At 40.1% G+C, this 22,463-nt stretch overlaps 2 protein-coding genes across 3 annotated transcripts in view; both read left to right on the top strand.

The window, feature by feature from the left end:
* Positions 1 to 12,422, top strand: part of NUP205 (nucleoporin 205) — a 52,882-nt gene extending 40,460 nt beyond the window's left edge. For both annotated transcript variants that reach the window (XM_059815947.1, XM_059815946.1), the window contains exons 31-43: positions 974 to 1,122; positions 1,744 to 1,935; positions 2,138 to 2,259; positions 3,745 to 3,883; positions 4,098 to 4,224; positions 5,200 to 5,276; positions 6,825 to 6,953; positions 7,498 to 7,624; positions 8,340 to 8,506; positions 8,895 to 9,018; positions 9,913 to 10,041; positions 10,744 to 10,817; positions 12,068 to 12,422. In XM_059815947.1, the coding sequence (XP_059671930.1) occupies positions 974 to 1,122; positions 1,744 to 1,935; positions 2,138 to 2,259; positions 3,745 to 3,883; positions 4,098 to 4,224; positions 5,200 to 5,276; positions 6,825 to 6,953; positions 7,498 to 7,624; positions 8,340 to 8,506; positions 8,895 to 9,018; positions 9,913 to 10,041; positions 10,744 to 10,817; positions 12,068 to 12,220 (1,709 nt within the window). In that variant the 3' untranslated portion in view covers positions 12,221 to 12,422. The remainder of the gene's footprint in view (positions 1 to 973; positions 1,123 to 1,743; positions 1,936 to 2,137; positions 2,260 to 3,744; positions 3,884 to 4,097; positions 4,225 to 5,199; positions 5,277 to 6,824; positions 6,954 to 7,497; positions 7,625 to 8,339; positions 8,507 to 8,894; positions 9,019 to 9,912; positions 10,042 to 10,743; positions 10,818 to 12,067) is intronic.
* A 2,607-nt stretch (positions 12,423 to 15,029) lies between these two features.
* ARL1 (ADP ribosylation factor like GTPase 1) lies at positions 15,030 to 22,058 on the top strand. The gene is made up of 6 exons (XM_059816186.1): positions 15,030 to 15,057; positions 17,741 to 17,878; positions 19,275 to 19,356; positions 20,466 to 20,577; positions 21,302 to 21,480; positions 21,682 to 22,058. The coding sequence occupies exons 1-6, from the start codon at positions 15,054 to 15,056 to the stop codon at positions 21,710 to 21,712; spliced, it is 546 nt and encodes a 181-aa protein (XP_059672169.1). The 5' UTR covers positions 15,030 to 15,053; the 3' UTR covers positions 21,713 to 22,058.
* The last annotated feature ends 405 nt before the right edge of the window (positions 22,059 to 22,463 follow it).

Here is a 22,463-nt window from a genome sequence, read left to right as displayed (position 1 = left end):
GAGGATATTAAATTTCTGACCTCCAGCACTAAAGAAGATATTTCATTTGTGTCCATTTAAAGCTATGCATCATAGCTACAAAATTGTCGAAGGACTGGAGATTACTTGGACCTACTTGAGAACAGTTACAGCTGTAGAAATGTATTGCCTCCACTTCTATGTGTACACTCATACCACAGTGATCCTATTTAAAAAAAAGAAAACAAACCCAAAGATTATTTAATATTCTTTCTGTTCCTTTAGCTGAAGACCCCTAGGGGGAAAACAAACAAACAAAAAAGCATCAACTTTACCCCCCAAAAAATGAGCAAAAAGTAAGCTAGGCAGAGTTGCTGCTTAACCAAGAGAGCTTATGGTGAATACCACATTCTCTCTGTTAATGGCTTAAGTACTTGATTTGTCAGTGTTTCTAGTCATTATTTCATCTTGGAGCTTGGGCAAGGATTGAAAAATAAAACTTGGGGCTAGTACCTGTGCATGCAGACTCTTAATGCTATTACTTGATAAGCATTTTGAGCTACAGTAGTAAAAAATATCTTTGAATTTGTTATTCCCCCTTTGCAGTGTGTTGCTGGCTTTGGATTCAGCCCTTTCCCACTTAAGTCGCTTTGTTTACTTCCCTTCAAAACCGAGTGTTTTGGTCCCAGTGAAAGTTCTTATGTTTAATAGTCTGCTTAAAATTATTCTAAGATTCAATACATGTAACACAGAATATATATTTGCAAAGGTAGTGTATGTATACAGGCACACACATTTTTTTGTGCTGGCTGGCCTGTGTGTGGTATTCAGGAAAGAATGGATTTGCAGGAAAAGATTTGCACTTCAGTCAAAAACCCTGACCATTGTTTGGGGCATTTCTGTTGCAAGATGGAGAATACACTGAAGGATGTAGCCTTAGCTGTGCTGTAGCTAAGATAATGCTAAGCTGCCCATCTTTGCATTTTTCTTTTTTTGTTTTACTTGCTTTTTACAGCTAAAAAAACGATGTGGGAACGTCTGACAGCTCCTGAAGATGTGTTTAGTAAACTGCAACGGGAAAACATGGCGATTATTGAGAGTTATGGGGCAGCTCTCATGGAGGTGGTCTGTCGTGATGCTTGTGACGGTCATGAGATAGGCCGGGTAAATAATTCTATGCCTTAGCAATCACTGTTCAGTTTGTTTTAAAGAACATTTTACTACTGTGCAGAAATAGGAAATTTCATGAGGTAGAACTAGAACAATTTTTGTAGATACTTAATCTCTTTCACATTTCTGTCTTCCCACTCATCCTTCAAGCTGTTGAAAGTAGGGGCATACATGCATATTAATGTTCTTCTCAATAAAGCTGTATGTCCTATTGTTTAAAAATAAAAGTAGCAAGCACTGCTGTGAAAGATTGTAGGTGTGAACTGCTGTGGCATTTATTTGTTATTATTTTAAAATTATGTCTAAATCATGGACTTACCAGTTTACTTAATTAAAATATTTTTGCATAGTTATTATTCAACAATATCTGTAATATTTTGTTAAAGAATAATAGAGAAAAGGTAATTGGCTCATATTATACTAAAATGTCAAGAGATTGTAAAATATTTTCCACATAAAGGATTGTGATTGTAGTGCAGAAATGCATTCTGCTTTAAAGAAGCTGTTAGAAGGTATTTCTAGCTGTTCTAGGTATTTGTTAGAAATCTCATTAATCTCATAGATTTAATTCTGTTTTGATTTTTCTTTTTTTTGTTTTTTCTTTCCCCATCCCAGATGTTGGCATTGGCTTTGCTTGATCGTATTGTTTCAGTAGACAAGCAGCAGCAGTGGCTGTTGTATCTCTCCAACAGTGGCTACCTGAAGGTGCTTGTGGATAGCCTAGCAGATGATGACCTGACTCTTCAGAGCTTGCTTACACCTCAGCCCCCTTTACTTAAAGCACTGTACACCTATGAGTCCAAAATGGTAATAGTACTTTAGAAAAGATTTTGTGGTATGGTGGGTTTTTTTAAAAATAAGTTGTTTGTCTATACTTCACATTGATTGTACTCAGAGATATTTTACTAAAATAATAGTATTTGAAATGATGTTAAAATCAAGCGAGAAAATAGTCATAATAAGTCTTATTGTGCATCTCCAACACTTACCCTTCTCTACTCTTCCCTAGGCATTCCTCACTAGAGTAGCTAAAAGTCAACAAGGGGCATTAGAGCTGTTGCGGTCTGGAGTGATTGTGAGGCTGGCACAGTGTCAAGTGTATGACATGAGACCCGAAACAGACCATCAGGGGTAAGTATTGATTCCCTGGCTGATTTTGAAACTGTAATATAGTCTTGGAAGCATATGATGTCTCTTTATAGCCACAAGTCTTTTGAGTAAGTATTTGTGGGTATATTCTTTTTGTGTGTGTATTTCTTTAACCTATCAGTTCAGTTTAAAACTACCTTTTATTGAGAGAAAAATTCCATATAACTGGGTCTGAAGTTGTACTTGCATGTCCAGTTACTTAGACTATGTAAAATCTTATTTGTTTGATACCTTAGACAGGAATTGTCTAATTATTATTATTTAGACTGTAATGTTTCAAAAACAGCTTACACTGTAAACTTATTTTTGGGGCTTTGCAGTTGGTGAACAAAAAGTGCAGAGTTCATCTTCCCCCATAAAGCACTAATGAAAAAGTGAAGTAAATATTTCAGAAATATTTTATGATGTGTTTAAAAAAAACAATTTTTTTTTCGCAGTTATATATTGCTTGACAAGTTTCTTGATGTGTTGCCATGTTGTTAGTCATTGTGCCGTGACTGAGAGAAGATCTCAGAGAAGTAAATTGCATATTTAAGGGAAATCACCTTGGTTGATTTCAAACCTTGGTCCTTGCTTTAAATTTACAGTACTTAGTGACACATTGGGGGTTCAAACACATCAGAAAAAATTAAGACTTAGACAGGTAATCTGTTTAAAAGGGCCAATGAATCACAGAATCACAGAATCACAGAATCAGTACGGTTGGAAAAGACCTGTAAGATCATCGAGTCCAACCTGGGGGGGGGGGGGGGGGGGGGGGAAAAAACACAAAAAAAACAAAAACAAAAAAACAAAACTAAAACAAAAAAAAAACAAAACAACACACAACATCAAAAAACCCACAACAAAAAAAAAAAAAAAACACCAAAAAAAAAACACAACCACAAAACCCACGCCACACAACAACAATAACAAGCCACAACCCACCCAACACCACACAGCACCATGTCCATCAAGCTACATCCCACAATGCCACATCCACACGCTCCTTGAATACCTCCAGGGAGGGTGACTCTACCACCTCCCTGGGCAGCCTATTCCAGTGTTTCCAGTTGTATGAAACCTACAGGGCATTTGTGGAAGACTATTTATCAGTTGTTTTAGAATTAAACGCACCTCTTCCTAAAACATTTGAGAATATTTAGTTTTATATATAAGTAAAGAAAACAGATGTCATATTTCTACAACAAAGTAATCTGATTTAATGTAGTATAGTACAAAGAAGTAATTTTATCTGCTTAGAGAAAATGTTTGGCAGCAGCTTTCTAGGTAAATTGCAGCAGCTATGTATCACAAATTTGTTGCTTTTCCAATATAAAACTCAGTTCAAGTACAGACCTATTACTGAAATAGGAATGTTTGCAGGTACTTGAGGGTGATTGTAGGCTGAGGCTCTGCCTTGCTAGTGGGCTTCACTTTTATTGCACTGTTTATTTTTTTTTTTTTCTTCTTTTTAAATGTCTTAAGAATGTATGGAATGAGGGATCCCCCAGTCTTCATTCCTGCTCCAGTGGAACGTTATCGCCAGATTCTTCTTCCAGCTCTTCAACTGTGCCAAGTGATCCTCACATCCAGCATGGCACAACACCTGCAAGCAGCAGGACAGGTAAGTTCCAAAAGATGCTGGAGTATCACCGCTACTGCTCTTTCAAAGAAATCATGTGTCCTTTTGCTCTGAAAGTAAGTTTTTTTTTAAAATCCCATCCTCACTGGTATGGGAGATCACTTGAAAATTCTCCAGCAGTAAAAACATTGCTTTCTCTCTGCTCACTGCTAAATTCTGAGTCATTCATATTTTCCCTTTTGTTCTTGTGGTACAGGTTCTGCAGTTTCTAATTTCCCATTCAGATACTATCCAGGCAATCCTGAGGTGTCAAGATGTTAGTGTTGGATCTCTCCAGGAGCTGGCCTCCCTGACAGGAATAATCAGCAAGGCAGCTTTGCCTGGTAGGAACAGCAGTTTTGAAGTCTCTTAGCCCCATCTGCATGAATCTCAGGCTTTGTTTTCTGTAAAAAAAAAAAAAAAAAATAGTAAGACATATAAGGGAATATCTACTACAATACAGAATTTTCTTGACATGTAGAGCTCTGGGAAAAATGAAGAAATGTTAAATAACTGTTCTTGAAGCAAGTATGGTGGATTTGCAGTGGATGTAGTGCCCTTACCAATATGCATTTGACTTCCCATTTTCTTTTCATTAAGCTACCTGACAGTAAGTGCTTTTTGTCTTTGAGATCACTTGCAAATAGTAGTGCATGTGGTATCTTCAAAAAGAATTTTTTCATTCAGTGAATTCTATGACTGAGGAAATGAAGACTGAAAATGGTTTGCATACCCATATCTTTGTTAATGTCTTCTCCATTTTTATTTATTTTAAAAGAAAGCTTCCAGGGAGAAGCTCTGTGGATTAGCATACTGACATTTCTCTTGTGTAACTTATCTTCACAGAGGACTAGTAATTATTGCGATGGATATAGTGATTTCTTCTGCATGCTAGAAGACTTGCTTACCATTTCAGAATAACTTCTCTGTTTTGATTTAATGGCTTGCTTTGTTCAGGAGAGATGTCTGACTACAATAGAAAGGAGTGCAGAGCTGTAGGTTGAGCCCAACTATTTCTTTGCTTACAGCATACTGAGCTTAGCACAACAACTGCAATTTTCATGCTAACCTCCCTTCCGCCTTCCCCTACCCCCTGCCTTTTAATTAGTTAGCAGAACAGTAAGCTACATGCTGTCATGCATCTCCTACTAGTTGCATTCATATCTGAATGTTTTCCTCAATGTGCAAAATATAAGTTGCGTGTTTGGCTAAATTTTTTCTGATCAATCGTTCTATATAAATGTATATACAGCATAAATCTGTTTTCTTTTGGAAAAAAAAAACCAAACAGTTAATTTAATGGCTATATCTTTTATTAGGAGTGCTAAGTGAGCTGGACATTGATGTCAATGAAGGGACACAGATGGAACTACAAGGACATATAGGCCGATTTCAGGTAATAAAGTTCTATATTTAACAGTTGTCTTTCTAGAATTGTGTATGTAGATGAGTTCTTCCTGGTTTTGTACTCTAGCTAGTAGCAGTTATGAAAGGGATGTTTTCTACCGTTAAGAAGAATGTATGGTGGTTTGTTTTTTTTCTTTTTGGGGGGTGGGGGTGGTTTGTGTGTGAGAGTGGTGGTTTGTGTGGTGTGTGCTTTTAGTGGTTTGGTTTTTTGGGTTGTTTTTTGTTGGTGGTTTTTTTCCCCAACCAAGTGGCAACATCAGAGTTGCATCAGGGACTTTGTTTCCCTCGCTGGCTTAGGATTCACCGTATGTGGAGAAGAATTTGAGGTCAACACCAAAGCATGTGAAGTAATGCAGAAATATTCTGTTACCACTTTTGCCACAAGCATGTCTCCAGCTCAACAATTTGGAGTATCAGACATGCTAGTGTTTTATTTCTTTCTTCCCCTTTTAAAAGTAACCCTGACTTAGAAACCAGAATGAAAGCCAAGGTAGAGTAAGTCTTGCTCAAAAGCTATCACTGCAGACCTCCTGACAGCTCAGCATTCATTAATATTTTTGAAGCTTTGTAGTTCATGTGAGCAAGGACTTCTGTAAAGAAATATTTCATTGAAAACTATCTGTAGAAAGTGCTGTCCTATCAAATACTTCTGGTTGCAAGAGAAGGAGGTGTTCTCTGGACACTTTGATAGTAACTATTAGGCTGACAAGCCTGAAGCAAAGTAGCAAGCTGTAAATGTTTGCTGTAATGCTGGGGTACTTGGTGGTTTGCTGCATCATGTCAGCAAGAAATTCCCACGGGAAAGCAGAAAGATTTTTTTGTTTTGTTATAAGGAGTTTTAATTAATTAATTTGAAAGCCAAGCTGTTCTGAGCAAAACTGTGTGAATCAGTCATCTGTTATTGTAACTTTTCTCTTTAGTTTGTCCTGTTATTTTCATCAAGTAATAAAAGGGTTTAAGTATTTTACTCTTCCCCAACAGTAATTACCAAAAAATCTTTAATCTTGGATATCTTTTTTTGCCATTGCACACAAAACTGACTTACAGTCTGAGGCGCTTTGGTGATCTTAACAGCCACATGTAAACTAAAACCAAATTTATTGATTTTTACTTCTTTTTATGAAACTATTGATTTGGGTTTTGCACTCTACTTTTATGGAGCTTACTATCTTCATATCCAGATTTTGTTAGTTTGCCTATATAGATAAAGGTGTTTTAAGTGGTAATGGGTAAACCTAAACGTCATTAGTGCTAGTCAGTATAATAGTCTGAAAGAGACATAAGACAAAGTTGTGCACTTCTGAATTGCATTAATTTCTCAAGGAGCTGTTTTAGGATGCCATTAATTTTTAAATTAATTAAAGGTAAGTTAAAACATCATGTTTTAAAAATTTAAATTTAATTTACAAAGTGCTAAAAGTTTTATCTGCATTGCTTGCTTGCTATTATGTTTTAAGGGCTATGTATCACTTAAGTGAAAAGAATCATGCACTTCATTTGTTGAGGTACTAATTCAAATGTTAATTTCTTATGGCAGCGCCAGTGCTTAGGACTTCTAGGTCGGTTTGGTGGTTCAGACAGACTACGTCAGTTTAAACTGCAAGATGATAACGCAGAGGGAGACAGAGTGAACAAGAGGGATGAAATTGAGTTGGCCATGCAACAGGTAAGGACACAGGAAGCTGCTAGAACCTTCAGTCTCAAACTGTGACATTTTACCTGCTGTGCAAATTTGTTTAGTTGTCATACTTTCATATGATAGTGGTAATGCTCTACACTTTTTAGTTTGATGTAGGATCCCACATTTTATTTCTATTTAAAGTAAACCTTGAAAACTTGGTTACTTAAATTTGCATTAGCAACCATTATTGTTTTGGGTACAAACTCTGTGAACTTCTAAGCCTTAAATTAATCAGAAAATTTCAAAATGAAGGCTGGGTATAGAGGGCAATGGCTGACACTAAGTTAGAGCCAAAGGGGACTTAAAATTGACCAGAAATGTTAACTACCAGGTTTGGGAAAGAGGCAAGGTTGCAAGTCCTAGACTTGAAATAGAAGAGAGGCTGTAACTGATTAGCAAACAGAACTATCATATTCTGGTGAGAAGAAAGGGAGCAAAACATGTTGTTTATTGACATTTACCCATTTAAAATTTAATGCTCCAAAGCCTGTAGATATTGTAACTGACGTGCTGTCATTTTTTTTGGCAGATCTGTGCAAATGTGATGGAATACTGTGAGTCACTTATGTTGCAAAGCGCCCCCAGTTTTCAGCATGCTGTTTGTCTGTTTACTCCTAGCCTGTCAGAATCAACCAACCGAGATGGGCCTCGTCAGGGTGAGATTTTCGGCTTGCTATTTTATGAGACTGAATGGTGACATTTGGGCTAGTAGAAAATAATGAACCAGAGGCTGTAGTTTTACATACACTTACATACACTTTATGCCAGTACTGTAGCTGCCCATTTTCTAATTCTGGAACACATACTTGCACAGACTTGCACTAAGCCAAATCAGGAAACTAATCCAAGCTAAACGAAACGTGACCAAAAAATCCTTTTTAATTCACTTCCCATGGCAGCCTCAGAAACACATGTATCAGTAAAAAAAAGAGTATGTAAATAAATAGCACAAGACATGGGAAGGTGAGGATTTCTTTTTTTCAGCGTCTGTGCTGGATTACATTATGTGAAACTAGGACCTCATTTATGACATGTTAAATGTGTTTTGATGCTGACTGGAACTCTTCATTACGCCACATGGCAAGAGTTTACAATGCACTATTACACAGCTGAGTGGTTAAAATATTTAAATAGTAAGTTTTCTGGTCTAGTTACATTTCACGTGTTACACTCAATACTGTACTATGCTGACTGCCTTCTAGTACTGCAGCCACAGAACTTTTTGTCTGATGCAGAAGTATAAAATATAAACTTGCCAGTGCTTTCATGTCTTTCACTACTTCATTGACAGAGAGTATACCTTATTGATTTCTTGTTCTTTTCAAAATTTTTAAAAAAAATTTATTGTAACTTGTTCATCATCTTTTCTAGATACACAAGCACCAGTGGTCCCATACTGGCACTTGCCTGGCTTGGGCATTATTGTCTACCTGCTGAAACAGAGCACTAGTGATTTCTTCAGTTACTATGATAGCCATCGTCAGAGTGTTAACAAACTGCAAAATGTGGAGCAACTCCCACCAGATGAAATAAAAGAGGTAATAGTTCTTCTGACTCTGTAGTCTCTGTACATAGCTGTAATAGAGACTCCAAAGCATCTTAGATAAGTAAATAGTTCCAGTTGTTGTGCAGTTCCTTTCTACTGTTGATGAAGGGGTCCACAGAATGAGTGACCTAAAACTTTGGGGAAAATATTGGGCTTAACTTTGTATAAGTTGTGATTTTCATTATAGTTGCTTGGGGATACATTTAATTTCTCCATTTTTTTTGGTCAGCAAGGTTATGCAAATTCAAAATAGAGAGCTCAGTTTTGAAGAAATAGTAGCTGACAAGGAAGTTCTAGATATTGATAAATAATTTTATTTGCTTATTTCTTTTGATGCTCCGTGATTTTTTATAGTCTTGTTTTTCTTCTTTTTTTCACAGCTGTGTCAGTCAGTTATGCCAGCTGGGGTTGACAAAATCTCCACTTCCCAAAAATATGTTTTGGCAAGGCGACGCCTGGTGAAGCTAATAAACAACCGAGCCAAGCTGCTTTCTCTTTGTTCTTGTATCCTTCTAAAATTGAAATGACTTTCAAGGTGATGCTCCAGAAAAGCAAAGAAATAGGAACAGGTTTTTTTTACCCAGATTTCTAGCCACTTCGAACAACGCTTTTTGCAAAATACTGAAAATTAAATTGGTAAGAGGCTATTGTTCTGCTATTGTCAGAATGTAAATATTTTCAAGTTAGTAATTCCCATCATGAAGACCCTGCTAGGACTTTCTGCAGTATTAGAATGGAGGAGTTATTACAGCCCAGCTCTTCAGTTCAGTATCCAGACCCACTAAACATTCACGTATGTTGCAAGTGTAGTGGAAGAAATGTTTTTAAAAATAATTTTTGGATGCATGTCAGAGCCACTGGAGTTTCCAGTCTTACAGTCAACCTTGCATAAACCTAATCTCATAAACACCAGTAGTTCTATGGAAATAACTAGTCATGCACAAAATAATTGTCTGCAGCAGATCAGAATTTTCCTCTAAACCTACTTTGGGAAAGATGTGGTCTTGCAGACTTACCTGTTGTAACTTAAAGCTGGGGATGGCAGTAACATCTTACAACCTCAGCTTTAATTCACTGTCTCTGGAACTGACCTATCATTACAAATCACATGAGCGCTCATACTCTGCTCTGGTGCAGAGTGTTGGTTTAAAGCCTCTTCAGGGTGAGTAGCAGTCATTGCAGTAACCTAGCCAGCACTCCACTGAAGCAGGAAAGGAGCATGCAAGCGATCCGTTACCAGGCCATAGCAGTGGGGGCAAGAAACTTCTGCTGGAGGGGAGGTAACAGATGGTTGAGCTAACATCTTCAGCTGCTTCAAAGTGTGTAAATACGCTTGTATAGTAAATGTACAATCTAAAGACAACAAAATTAGACTCCTTCACTTAGATGTGTCTACAGATACTATAGAAACATGTCTCTTCATTCTTTGGCGTCATCTAGAACACTATCTACTGCATTGCACACCCACTGACTCCCAAGACCCGCTGCTGTCTTCCAGGATGTCATTTAAAAAAGGAAGGCTGCAAGGTAAAATTTCTCAAACATCAAAGTGCCTTTGAGTAACTTCTAATGGTTAACTTTAAAACTGATTTGCTACTATTAATATTTTGCCATTTATATTTAATAAAAGAGATTTTGTTTGGATTTGGCATACCTTTGGATCTCCTGCTGGAGAATTGGCAGTACAAATATTGTTGAGTCATAGACTTTTGGGTTTTGTCTGTTATACATAACCTCCAAAGGAAAGTAAAATTAACTATTTTTTTTATTTCTGTTGTTCAAACAGTATAATCAGATCAGCGATGTAATTTATAGGAACAACTTATAGGAAAATATTTCAATATGATAATCTAAGATTAAGAACTAAAATTAATATTGGTGGTTTTAAAAGTATTTTTAGAATTGTAGACACCATTGATTTGCCAGAAGATTTTAAGTTTGAATTTTTTTTTTTTAAATAAAAATTAGGAACAGAAGGAAGCTGGAAAGGGAGAAGTGATTTGGGGAGGAGCTTTTTGCTTCAAGTGCTATGTTGTGTGATCAAAATTATTTATGGCTCTTAATGAATTTTCTCTATATCATTTAAGTAAAAAAATTAGTGTCATTTCTAATGCACAAGTTTACTGAAAAATTTGGAACATTGCATTTTAAACTAATTTTATAATTTGATGTGGAGAAGACAGTGTTGAGCAGCCAACATAATTTTAACATCTCATTTTCTATCACTAGATTCCTTTGGTTCAGAGTCTAACTTGGATTTCAGTAGCGGGCTGAATCGAGTGAGCCAGCATGATATAGAACAGGTGAGATGTGAGAGTCTACCGAAAAGTAGAGAATGCACTTGATTACCATACAGCTATTGAGAGCAGTCTGACTGTAGTTTTCCCACCTCTAAACAGCCTGTGGTAACACAAACAGGATATGACTTAATTTAGGATTAATGAAATGTTGCAGAATTATTTTTTTTAAAGTATTATGAAACAGGTAGCAGTTGTGCTGCTGCACACATATATTCAAGTCTTAATAAAAAAAGTTAAATGACAAATGAGCTAGATTTACCAAAAAAAAGTAATCATTCTTTTTCTCTTGTAAACCAGTCAAACGGTATGTATTTTCTAATCATAGCTTTCTGAAAACATCAGTTATCCTTGAAAGACTTGCAATATGAGGGTAGGATTCCCCATTTTCTGTGATACTATAGCTGTTTACTACAGGTGGGCTGCAGCTAGTCTGTAAAGAAATGAGGTTGCCAAGGGTAACAGAGACTAAGGAGACTATAAAATGTGAATGCTAGCAAAGAAGTGATTTCTGCTTACACAGCTATTTAATCGTTTGTGTAAATTTGATGCAGAGGTGGCAGGAAAAAGATCATTACTAAATCCCACTGACATTTCTACTGCTGTTTGTGCAGAAGAAAACTGTACTCAAAAACCTGTGCAGTCTCAAGTACCTTTATAAGATCTAGGCTTAGAGGAACAGTTGTATGTGTTTTTTGTGATGAGGCATCTGTCTTTTTATTTCATTTGTTCAAAAGTAAAATATACAGTAACATCTTGCTAAAATACTTAGAATGTAATTAATTTTTTCCGGGATTGTTTACGTATGTGTTAATGAAAAAATGTTGTCTATGCACATGGCCTCTAACTCCTAAACTTCCTAAGTCCTTAAAGGACTAGGAAAATTTTAATTCGAAGAAGTGTTTGTATGACTATAACTGAAGAAGCTGAATTATATAAGACTGTTTAATTCCTAAACCAGGAATTTAATTCCTAAAACTTGGAGAGGTTGTAAGGTGGTAATATTTGGATAATCTGTAAATGCTCTGAGTCACCCAAAAACCTCTGTAGAAAGGCTATCCAATATATAACTTAGAGAGAAAAACATAAGGGAAGAATGCAAGTAGTACTGATTAGGAGAGTCAGGAAGAAATACACTTTTGAAAGTGGTTTAGAGAATAAATCATAGTGAAAGGGTTGACAGGTAGTTGATGATGGATAAGCTGACATTCCAGAAAGATATTTTGTCTTGACTGCAACCAACCTCTGTTTCTCAGCTTCAGATTGAAGCCATGAACAGCTTTGGTGAATCTCTGCAGAAGAAGCTTCTGGACATCGAAGGGTTGTATTCTAAGGTTCGGTCACGATACACCTTTATTCAAGCTCTTGTTAGACGCATCCGTGGTCTCCTAAGGATATCAAGGACCTAAAAGACTCTGGTGCATGTTGCTTGCCCCCTGTACTAGGGCAGGCCTTCTGGATCATCAGACTTTATAGATCATCGTACATTTTCTAAATAATGTCAAAAGTATTTTGTTACTTTTTTTCTCCTATCCCTAGAGATCAGTTTTGTGTATTCTTTCCTACTGCTCCCAACTTGACAGGAAAAATAAAAGTATTGTTTTTAACTGAGTTGTGATTAATGTAAAATTTCAAGCAAGAAAGAATTCTAATGGAGGACATAAAGGGAAACAAAAGTTCTGCAGCTGTAATGATAATTATGTTTATGGATGCTTTCAGAGAAAATGACATGGTCTGTGTCTGTTTATGCTGTTCTTCCTTCACACACAGGTTGAATGAAAACATGGGTTTCAAGTCCCAGTGCTTGCAGACAGTGTAATCACTCCTTGGTGTGGATTTGAAACAACAAAGTTGGTACTGAGCCCGCGATTGGGACAGTTTTCCGAGATGAATAACTCAATAACAACTAGTTTGTTATTAAGCAGGCATTCTTTAATACAGCGCTGGGCAGCACTGGGGATTTGTCTGCCACGAGTGCTCCAACGGGTTAGCAAAGCACCTCAGTTCATATACAGAAAGATCATACATCTTCATCAGATTTCTAGAAAGGGTGGTCTTATGTGGATGAGTTCCCTGAATTCATTTGCATAGTCCAAGCACGCGCAGTAAAATTAGGGTTAGGGTCTTTTCACCCTCCGGTAGTTATTCATAGTCTTCCTTGCACTGTCTGCTAGTTGAACTTTGGGCTTCCTTTGTCCATACATGGTCATGGATTGGCTCATCCATCCTTTGGCCTCGGAATGTTACAAAAGGGTCAGTTTGAACTAGTTCTTCGGCAGTTATCTTAACACAAACGTCCTGAGTCCCTGTTGTCAATGATATACTCGGGAGGCATAACGAGCTACCTCAAGGCCCATTTGATCTCATCAGGAAGGGAGTTACACGTCTTGAAACATCCTATTATCAACTCTGCTCAGAAAATAACTAAAACTATGCAAGTAAAGCTTCTGTGTATTACAGCAGGGTCTCAGCCAGGGACCGTCAGTGATTTAACCATTCAGATTCTGTGTGACAGGTGATCATTTTGCACTGTGAACTGCTTGTTTCTGCTTCCCCCTTGCCCTGTGTTTTTTCAGCTGACAGAAGTACAAGCTTATTCTCTTTGGACAAGTCTAGAGAAGGAGAAAAAAAACCAAACATGGGGAAGGTCATGGAAGGTGACTGCCTTAGGTTTGGTTCTTAGGGCTTGGGGGAGTAGTTTTCTGTGCTGGTCTTGCTGGAAGAGAAGTATAAAGACTGAATAAAATTCATGAGGAAGAGGCCAACACGCTTGAGTGGTAGATAGGATATTCTCTTAGGAGAACCAAAGGGATATTCATCTCAAGGATCCTTATTTTTTTTTTAAGTAAGAGATAGTGTAACCACTGATTAGTGACATGAGCTCTGCTGGATTTCTTATTACAGTCTGATCTTCAAGCCTAACTGCACATTTTATCTCCCCTGAGTTTTCATTACTTGGTATTTAATATTTTTATGATTTTATACTTACTCATCTGCACAGACTGATTACATGCATTACATCATCTTGATAGCCCTGCTCTCAGATGATGGTTATTAGCTATTCCATAGGCACAGCTCGATGTTAATGGTTTACATAGTTTGGACTTCGTCAGCTGATTCTCAGTGGGGTTTTTCTTGTTTCTCTGCCACCTCACTGAAAAGCAGAAAATTGTGTACCGTTTTTCATTACATAGAAGAATGTAACTTTGGAATTCTCCTGGCTCAGAGGAATTCGCTGTGTTTTAACAATACCCTTATGGTAACCAGCTGCTCGTTGTGTGGAATTTGGTAACATTTGTACCCTGACTTTATCCTGCGATGGTCCGTATCCTTCAAGTAGCTCATGCTGTGCGGTAACTGGAGTTGTTCTCTACCCGCGCTTGGAAGTGCCAGGCAGGCGCCTCTTGGCTGCCGCTTTGGCCGCGTACCAGCCGCCTGGGCCGCGGTGGCCAGCCGTGGGCTCGTGACGCCGTTGGAGCGCGCCGCGTGGGAGCTCTGCGCCGCCCCCGCCGCGACCACCGGTCGCGCGGCCCCGCCGGCGGAGCCGTGTTTTGCCGCTGCCGCAGCGTGGCGCCTGCGGCAACTTCCCCGCGCCCCGCCCCGCTTGTAACACGGGCGTGGGTAACCCCTCTGCAGCTCGCGCCCGCACTGCGCGGTGGCACAGCCGTCACCGGGGCCTAGTTCTGGCGGACCCTCAGCAGCAGTAAACACTGTTGGCAACTGGGTGTGTGTATTTATTTTTAAAGCGGGGGGGGGGGGGAGGGTCGGCGCTTGCCTTGAGCAGCACTCGGCCGGCCCGGCATACGCGCCGGTGCAGAGGCGGACCCCGCGCCGCGCCGGGACAGACGGGCGGTGGAGCGCGGCGGGAGGCAGGAAGCGCAGCGCGGAGCCGAGCCCCGCCCCTCCCCGCAGTCCCGCGCACCGCGCTTCCGCCGCCGCAGATTCGTCACGTTTTCACTTTTTAACTCTTTCCTCCCTTTCTCCTTCCCGTCCGGGTGTATCCGCACAGGGAGGGCAAAGGAAACCCCGCGCTCAGCCCTTCCCTTCCTCGCCGAGGGCGGGCGGGCGCCGCCCCGGCTCCGTGTCGAAACGGCGAGGCCGCGGGGGGAGTGGGGGAGGGAGCGCCTCGTTTACTCTAGGCGGCGTTCGACGTGGAGCCTGCGAGCGGCGGCGCCTCGGCGACGGCAGGGCCAGCGGACCGGAGCGGGGCGGGGTGCCCGCGGCGCGGCGTAGCGGCTCGACATGGGTGAGGAGCGGGCGGCGGCCTCAGCGCCTGACACCGGCCGTCGCGGCGGGGCGGGAGGAGGCGGCCGGGGCTGGCGCGAGGCGGTGGGCCCCGGTGCGCGGCCGCGGCAGCCTGTGGAGCGGCGCGAGGGGTCCCGTCCGCCCCGCCCCGCCCTGCCCCCGGCGGCCTGTGGAGACGTGGGGGGAGGGGGGCCACGGGGCCGCTGAGCGGAGGCCCGGGGAGCGACCGGCAGCGGTGCTGCCGGGGCAGCCGACCGGATCGGTGTTGAACGAGGCAGGATGAGGGGAGGGGATCGCTTCCGGGCTGCCAGCTCTGCCCGCCGGCGGCGGGGGGAAGCTGAGCGCCGGGCACGGCCGGCCGCGGGGGCGGTTGCTGCCCACTTGCCTTCGGCCTGAGCTCGTAATACGGACCGGGCCCGGCCAGTCTGGTCCCTGCCGGCGGTCAGCTTCCTAGCGCTGGTGTGGTCGTCCTGGGGTGCTGCTGCTGAAGTGCTTCAAGGCAGCGTTTTCAGCGGTTCATTGTTACCTGGGCAATGGCGAATCGTTTGAGCAGCACAGCAGGAGCATGCGTTTGGTCAAAGATCCTAATGCTTTTGTACTTCTGAGACTTGTCTAAATTAAACTCTGATTCAGGTGCGTAATGGGTTGCTAATAAGGAAATAAATATGAAATAGGTTTTGTAGAATAGTAAATAAAGTAGATGGAATAGTAAGAGGCCCTGAATCTAGGGGTTAGTGAGTAACATAAATCTGCCCTACTACAGATGGTATTTGAGCGGTGTTGTAGTGTGGGAAAAGCATATTAGAATATAAGAAGAGAGAATGAGAGGTGTCTGGCAGTAAGCAAAGTTACTGACTGAGAGTGAAGAGTTACCATCTCTTAAGCCTCCGTGGATCACACAGTAGCCTTCTACTTGAAATGTTTCTATTGAAATACCTTTCACAGCTCAGTTCTGTTAAGGTTATTTGCCTGTCTCACAGTGTCGTGGTTTAAGCCCAGCTGGCAACTAAGCACCACACAGCTGCTTGCTCACTCCCCCCAGGTGGGATGGGGGAGAGAATCAGAAGAGAAGTGAGAAAACTTGTGGGTTGAGATAAAGACAGCTTAATAGGTAAAGCAAAAACCGCGCAGGGAAGCAAAGCAAAACAAGGAATTCATTCATCGGCAGGCAGGTGTTCAGCCATCTCCAGGAAAGCAGGGCTCCATCACACACAACGGTTACTTGGGAAGACAAACGCCATTACTCCGAATGTCCCCCCCTTCCTTCTTCCCCCAGCTTTATATGCTGAGCATGACATCATATGGTATGGAATATCCCTTTGGTCAGTTGGGGTCAGCTGTCCCGGCTGTGTCCCCTCCCAACTTCTTGTGCACCCCCAGCCTACTCGCTGGTGGGGTGGGGTGGGAAGCAGAAAAGGCCTTGACTCTGTGTGAGCACTGCTCAGCAGTAACTAAAACATCCCTGTATTATCAACACTGTTTTCAGCACAAATCCAAAACGCAACCCCATACTAGCTACTATGAAGAAAATTAATTCTACCCCAGCCAAAACCAGCACACACAGTAAACAGTACCTTGAGCAGCACTATGCAAAGTTGCAACAATGGTCCCTTATACCTTCTCTTTGTTTTCCAGGTTTGTAGAGTGCATGGCTTCTGTGATGGGATGGGCTTAGTAGAAGTAAAGCAACCTGTTATCAGTTTGAATTCTTTCTTATGTATAAGCATGCAGCTCATTGATGCCTCCTTTCCCTGGAAGGGCATCACAGATGTCTAGAAAGGCAAACACAGGGAATTAATTTTTATCAGAACATCTTTCAATAAGATTTTGGTTACAGATCTTCTCTATTTTGTCTCTTCTCTGATATATTTATCAAATGTGATTCTAGCTTGTTTGGTGTTTCATTACCTTTTACAGGGGTTAGGTGGATTTACAAAATTATTATTTGGTATTACATGTATTTCTTACAAAAATCATGGGAAAAAATGTCATTGTTACTGGCTTAGAACATTAGTATTCTTTCTACACTTAAATATCTAATAGGCACAAATCAGATATTAGTCTGGCCACAAGTACTCTTACATGCATTTAAAGAATAAATGAGATGTTGGGTCAAGCGAGTTTTGGGGGGAAAAAAAAAAGGCATTTAAAATCAGCTCCTAGACTTTTCTGTAGCATTCATGTACTTAATTTAGTGCAGCTTCATAGTTTGTAATGGACTGTGATTTAATATGCGCCTGCTGATTTATACTTCTTTAAGAAAAAAGCAGTGGATGGTCCTGTGGGAGACCATAAACATCAGAAAGAATTCTTTCAGGCTTCAGCATGTCCTTGTATAGTCTCTTGCGTTGAAAAGATAGAGTCCGATACAAACAAAAAAGAAGTTGGCTCAGATTTTGGCAAATGAGAGGAAAGGAAAAAAATTCCTAACCACAGTGAGGAAGCTTGATACTGCTGCAATGTGATTTTGCTGGATTGAGCTACGATAAAATAGTAGCATAAAACCGGGAAAATATAATGGGATTCAACATGGAGGTATCTGGGTGATTACCTGAACTTGTCTGTTTTCACTGGAGAAAAGAAACATTGTTGTTCAGTAAGAAATGAGGTAGATCTGTCTGCCTTTCCATATCCTCCATATTGCTAGGTGACATTGAACCATCCTTCTGTTCTGGTTTTTGTAGGGGGCTTTTTCTCCACCATCTTTTCCAGTTTGTTTGGAACTCGAGAGATGAGGATTCTTATCCTGGGACTGGATGGAGCAGGAAAAACAACCATTCTCTACAGGTTACAAGTTGGAGAAGTTGTTACCACCATTCCGAGTAAGTGATCAGTGCCTCAGTAAAAATAGCCAATTTGCCTGTAGCTCTTAACACATAAGCTTTGTCAGCTGAATTCGCTACACGCTTCCTTCATAAACAAAAGGACCTTAGGTTGTGGGAGCCTTGCACTGTTGTATTTAAGAACTTTCTTGCATAACGGTATTACAATGTGCTATAGAAGTACTACATAAAGGAATATTTTATGCTGCCCTGCTGAATGCAAAAAGTATTTGACCTTAAGATTGTTACCGTGATTTGGCAGGCTGTTCTTGATAGGTAGATGTTCAGTAAATGGTAACTGTTGACTAACGTAAGTCTTTTGTCTCCAAATATAGCTATGATGCGAATTCTAGAGATCATTGTTACTGTACAAAAATTTTTTACATAGGATGATGTCAGTGAATCATACCTATTTAATTTCTTTTTATTGACAAGGGTCTTCACTTTGTTATGTAAACCCTTCTGTTTAACACAGAGAAGAAGAAATCAGGTGGTTTAACTTTGCATTATGTAGAAAGTGTAACAAAACTCAATGTAAGATCTCATGGAAGGAGGTGATGCTTATTTTAAAAAATGTAACTGATTTCACCAACTGTCTTAGCATTCGTGCTATACCCACTGATTACAAACACCCAGATGTGTGTGCCGAAGTGGTCTGGCTAGGATCTCTCTGTGTAACGTGAAGGGCAAGGGACGCTTGGCTTTTGAGTCCCTGTCATGTCTCTTGGGTTCCTCCTGAATGGCAACGATAAACTGACTTTGGTCAGGTCTTTTTTACCTTTTAGAAGCCAGCAGTTTACTTTTTCGTAATCCTTTTGCCCTAGAATTTTGCTTATTTCAGCCTCTGTAAATTTTAGGCAGACTGCGTCCATCGTTCACTTCCCTGTGTTGTGTTTCTCTGGGCTGGCAGGAAAAGGAATGACATATGTGATATGCTGTAACCTTATTACCAACTTCCAGATACCATAGTGTCAGTTCTTCAGCTGAGAAGTTGGTTCTGCTGTGGTCTTCTGAGAGCGCAGATCTGGTGCTGACACGAAGGACACATTCCTTAGTGTTTTATTGCTGTTGTCAGTTGTGTATTTGGTTGTCAAAAGAGGCCGCTCCTTTAGCCCTTGCCCTGTTTCTTTTGGTGATTTTAGGCACACTGTGCATTTTTAACCACCTTAGCATTTGTTACAAATGTCTACAATATGTTTACAACGTGTTTTTATTGTTCAAAGAAAAAAAATTACCGCATTATTTTGAGCTGTAAGTGTTTGTTGGGGTAACTTTGCAAAGGGCATGAACTTCATTATGTAGCTACTGAGAATTTTCAGGCCTGAAAATTTTCAGTAAGTGCTGTAATGTTCTTCAGAAAAATCAACAACAGTGAAATTGTTTAACTTTGTTTCAGCCATTGGCTTCAACGTTGAGACAGTGACATACAAGAATCTGAAATTTCAAGTTTGGGACTTGGGAGGACAGACAAGCATAAGGTAATAGATGTCTTAAAATGAAAAGATATAACTAAATTTCTCTAAAAAGTGCTAAGCTCTTGGAATTCTCATAGCTGGCACTTCTGAAGACTGGTTAAGTTTTAAAAACAGCCCATTGTCAGGAGAGCACTTTCATCTGACAGAATTCAGTTAGTAAAACCTGTTTTGGACTACAGAATGGAAAGAAACAAGTGAATGTTTTCACTTGTATACAGTTTTGCTTTGCAAAACAAGTTTACTTCTGTAGTAGGCAATTGTGTAGCATTCTGAGAAAGGGAAGTGAGTGATATAAACCCTAGAAGTATTTAAATATTCTTATTTTTAAGAATGCAAAGCTGGGAAGTTGAATTTAGGTATAGATGATAATTTTTTTTAGCGAGCTTTAAAAGTTTTGTAATGAGTTACTGTATGCATAATTGTAGTGATCTCTTCAGGACCCTTGTATGCTCTTCTCACGATTCCTTTTTGAACACTAGGTACTAAGGTGCAGCGTAGTTAGTAATTAAGGTGCAGTTAGTAAGGTGAAGGTTTGTTCCTTTTTTAGTTTCAGTAAGATAATTCTGAAAAAGGTGATTTGTTGTGATCCTTGTTAATTACTTGCCTGTATGAATTAATTATTTAAGATTTCTCTGTTTATCCTTCTTTGGTGACCATAATGATTATCTATGGCAGAAGCTTGTGTGTTTAAACTTCCTTTGCTTCCCTGTCCTTCAGTTATGGACCTGATGTCCTGCAGGCTGATTCCCAAATAAATCTGTCCACAGCACTTCTGTCCTTTCCCTGTTTTCAAGCTGCTTTCTTTTTTTGGTTTGTGGGTTTTTTTTGTTTGTTTGTGGTTGGTTGTTGTGGTGTGGGTTTGTTTTGGGGTTTTTTGGGGGTTTTTTTTGTTGTTGTTGTTTGTTTTGTTTTGTTTTGTTTTTGCTATTGAGAGAATTTGTACTGTCTGTTCCTTTTTGTAGCCTCTTGAAGGTATCTTCTGCTTGCTTCCTGGGGCCTTTCACCCCAGAGACAGTTTTTACTTCCTCTGAGTAATCTGGTTTTCATTATCTGGCTGAAAAGCACTGCTAAAAATGCAAATTATGTGACTGGAACTTATCTTTCTTCTGCAGGCCATATTGGCGGTGTTACTATTCAAATACAGATGCAGTCATTTATGTAGTGGACAGCTGTGATCGAGACAGAATTGGCACTTCAAAATCAGAGCTTGTTGCTATGTTAGAGGTAAGAAGACAAGGATGACAATTGTATCAGTAGAACAGGAATTGAGAAATTAACTAAAACCTTTTTTTGGAGCGAATGTGAAATTTGATTCAGTGAATCAAGTGAAGCTCAACTTCACTATGAAACTTCAGCCCTCAGAATAGGCCCGTGCAACACTTCTGACTGAAAAGCACTAAATATGCTGAAGATGTTTCACAGTTTTATGCAGCACTGTCTGGGCAGTAAGTTAGTTACTTGTAGCCTTTTGGTCACATGAAAATTTATCTGCCTGCAAGGACAACTGCTCAGTACTTCAGTGCTGGCAAAATCAGGCCCTGAAGGATTAACAGTAATTAGTGTCCTGCTGTGTTTTGAAGCTGAAGAACTTGTGGAACAGGGTAATATGGGTAAGAAGACAAGTTGAGCAATATTTTTTTTTTTCTTTCCAGAATTCCTGCAAGCTTTTTGATATGCCTTGTTAAATCCAACTAGCAGCTTGTTCTGTTATGTAAAAGGCCTAACCTGCCATGTTTGAAATTATTCCTATGTGGTATCATGCTGGGAGCAACTGGAATTGAAAGTAAATACCACTCTTTCTTTCACTGAAAAATTTTCTAAAGAACAAACATCAGCAAACTGAAAATCAGGAGAGTTGCTGAAGTTCCGTTTCATTCTATGGGTTTTCTCTGCTTAAATAAATTCAGTGAAAGTCTCTGCAACAACTTGCACGATTCCCCTTTTTTAGGAAGAAGAGTTGAAGAAAGCCATTTTGGTGGTGTTTGCAAATAAGCAGGACATGGAACAGGCCATGACTCCCACAGAAATGGCAAATGCACTTGGCTTACCAGCTTTGAAAGACCGAAAATGGCAGATATTCAAAACCTCTGCAACTAAAGGCACCGGGCTTGATGAAGCGATGGAATGGTGAGTAACAGTCTAATTATGCTAGTTTCATTAGAGAAGTATCTCTTAGCATATCTTTTTTTTTTGAAGGACGGATCTGTGGGAAGTCTGTCTGACACAAAAGACAGGAGTCCACATTCAGGAGAAAGCTACTCTTTCTTCTGAAGTCTCTCAACATAACTGCAGTGACTTTTCAGTAAACTGACTTAACCTTTTTCCCAGGTTGGTGGAGGCCCTGAAGAGCAGGCAGTGATACAAAGCTGACTGTTGCAAAGAAGTTTCAGCTATATCCAACATCCCTCTTTCTGCAGTCAAGTATTTTCAGGCCACAAATACTTGTAAATAGGACAGATTTGACTTCTGTAATGTGGATGCTTCTCTTGAATTGTAAAACTTGAACGAAGTGAAGGTTTATGTACATTAGGAAATTCCATTTCTTTCTGTTTAAAGGATGTACTTACGTTAATTTGTATGAAAGTCTTACTGGCTGGGAAAGGTTTTTTTGTTTTTTTTCCTCCCTCCTTTGGTAGTTTTAAGTTTGAGTGGCTACTATATTTGTGTAATTAAAACACTAATAAAATCTGGAACTCCCAGCTGTACTCACAGGTGTGTTGCTTGCTAGAGGCTGCTTGCTTACAGAAACAAGTCCAGCTAACCAGCTGTTAGAACTGGCAGCACTTGAACATTTAAAGAAAGAGCTTTCCTTAAGCTGGTGTCATACTTCAGAATCCTTCAGTGTAGATACAATGTTACAATAAAGTACAGCAACAGAGGTAAACACTATACCTCTAGCTGCTAATGTAGCACGGGTTTTCTCAGAGGAGAATAAATGTCTTCAATAGCCACCTACTGCCCTGATGTGCCAGGGCCATCATTTGAATTTAACTTCCACCTTCATAAGCTGTTACTCCCATGCCCTCAGCTTTGCCAGAAAGGACACTTAAGTCACTCAGTATAGCTGCAGAAACCAAAAGACAAATCAAAGTCAGGAGGCAAACTGTTTT

The sequence above is a fragment of the Gavia stellata genome, chromosome 4 (assembly GCF_030936135.1).
Source record: "Gavia stellata isolate bGavSte3 chromosome 4, bGavSte3.hap2, whole genome shotgun sequence".
NCBI classification, from domain to species: Eukaryota; Metazoa; Chordata; class Aves; order Gaviiformes; family Gaviidae; genus Gavia; species Gavia stellata.
Note: the sequence above shows the minus strand (reverse complement) of the source record. Positions and strands in the feature narration are given on the sequence as shown.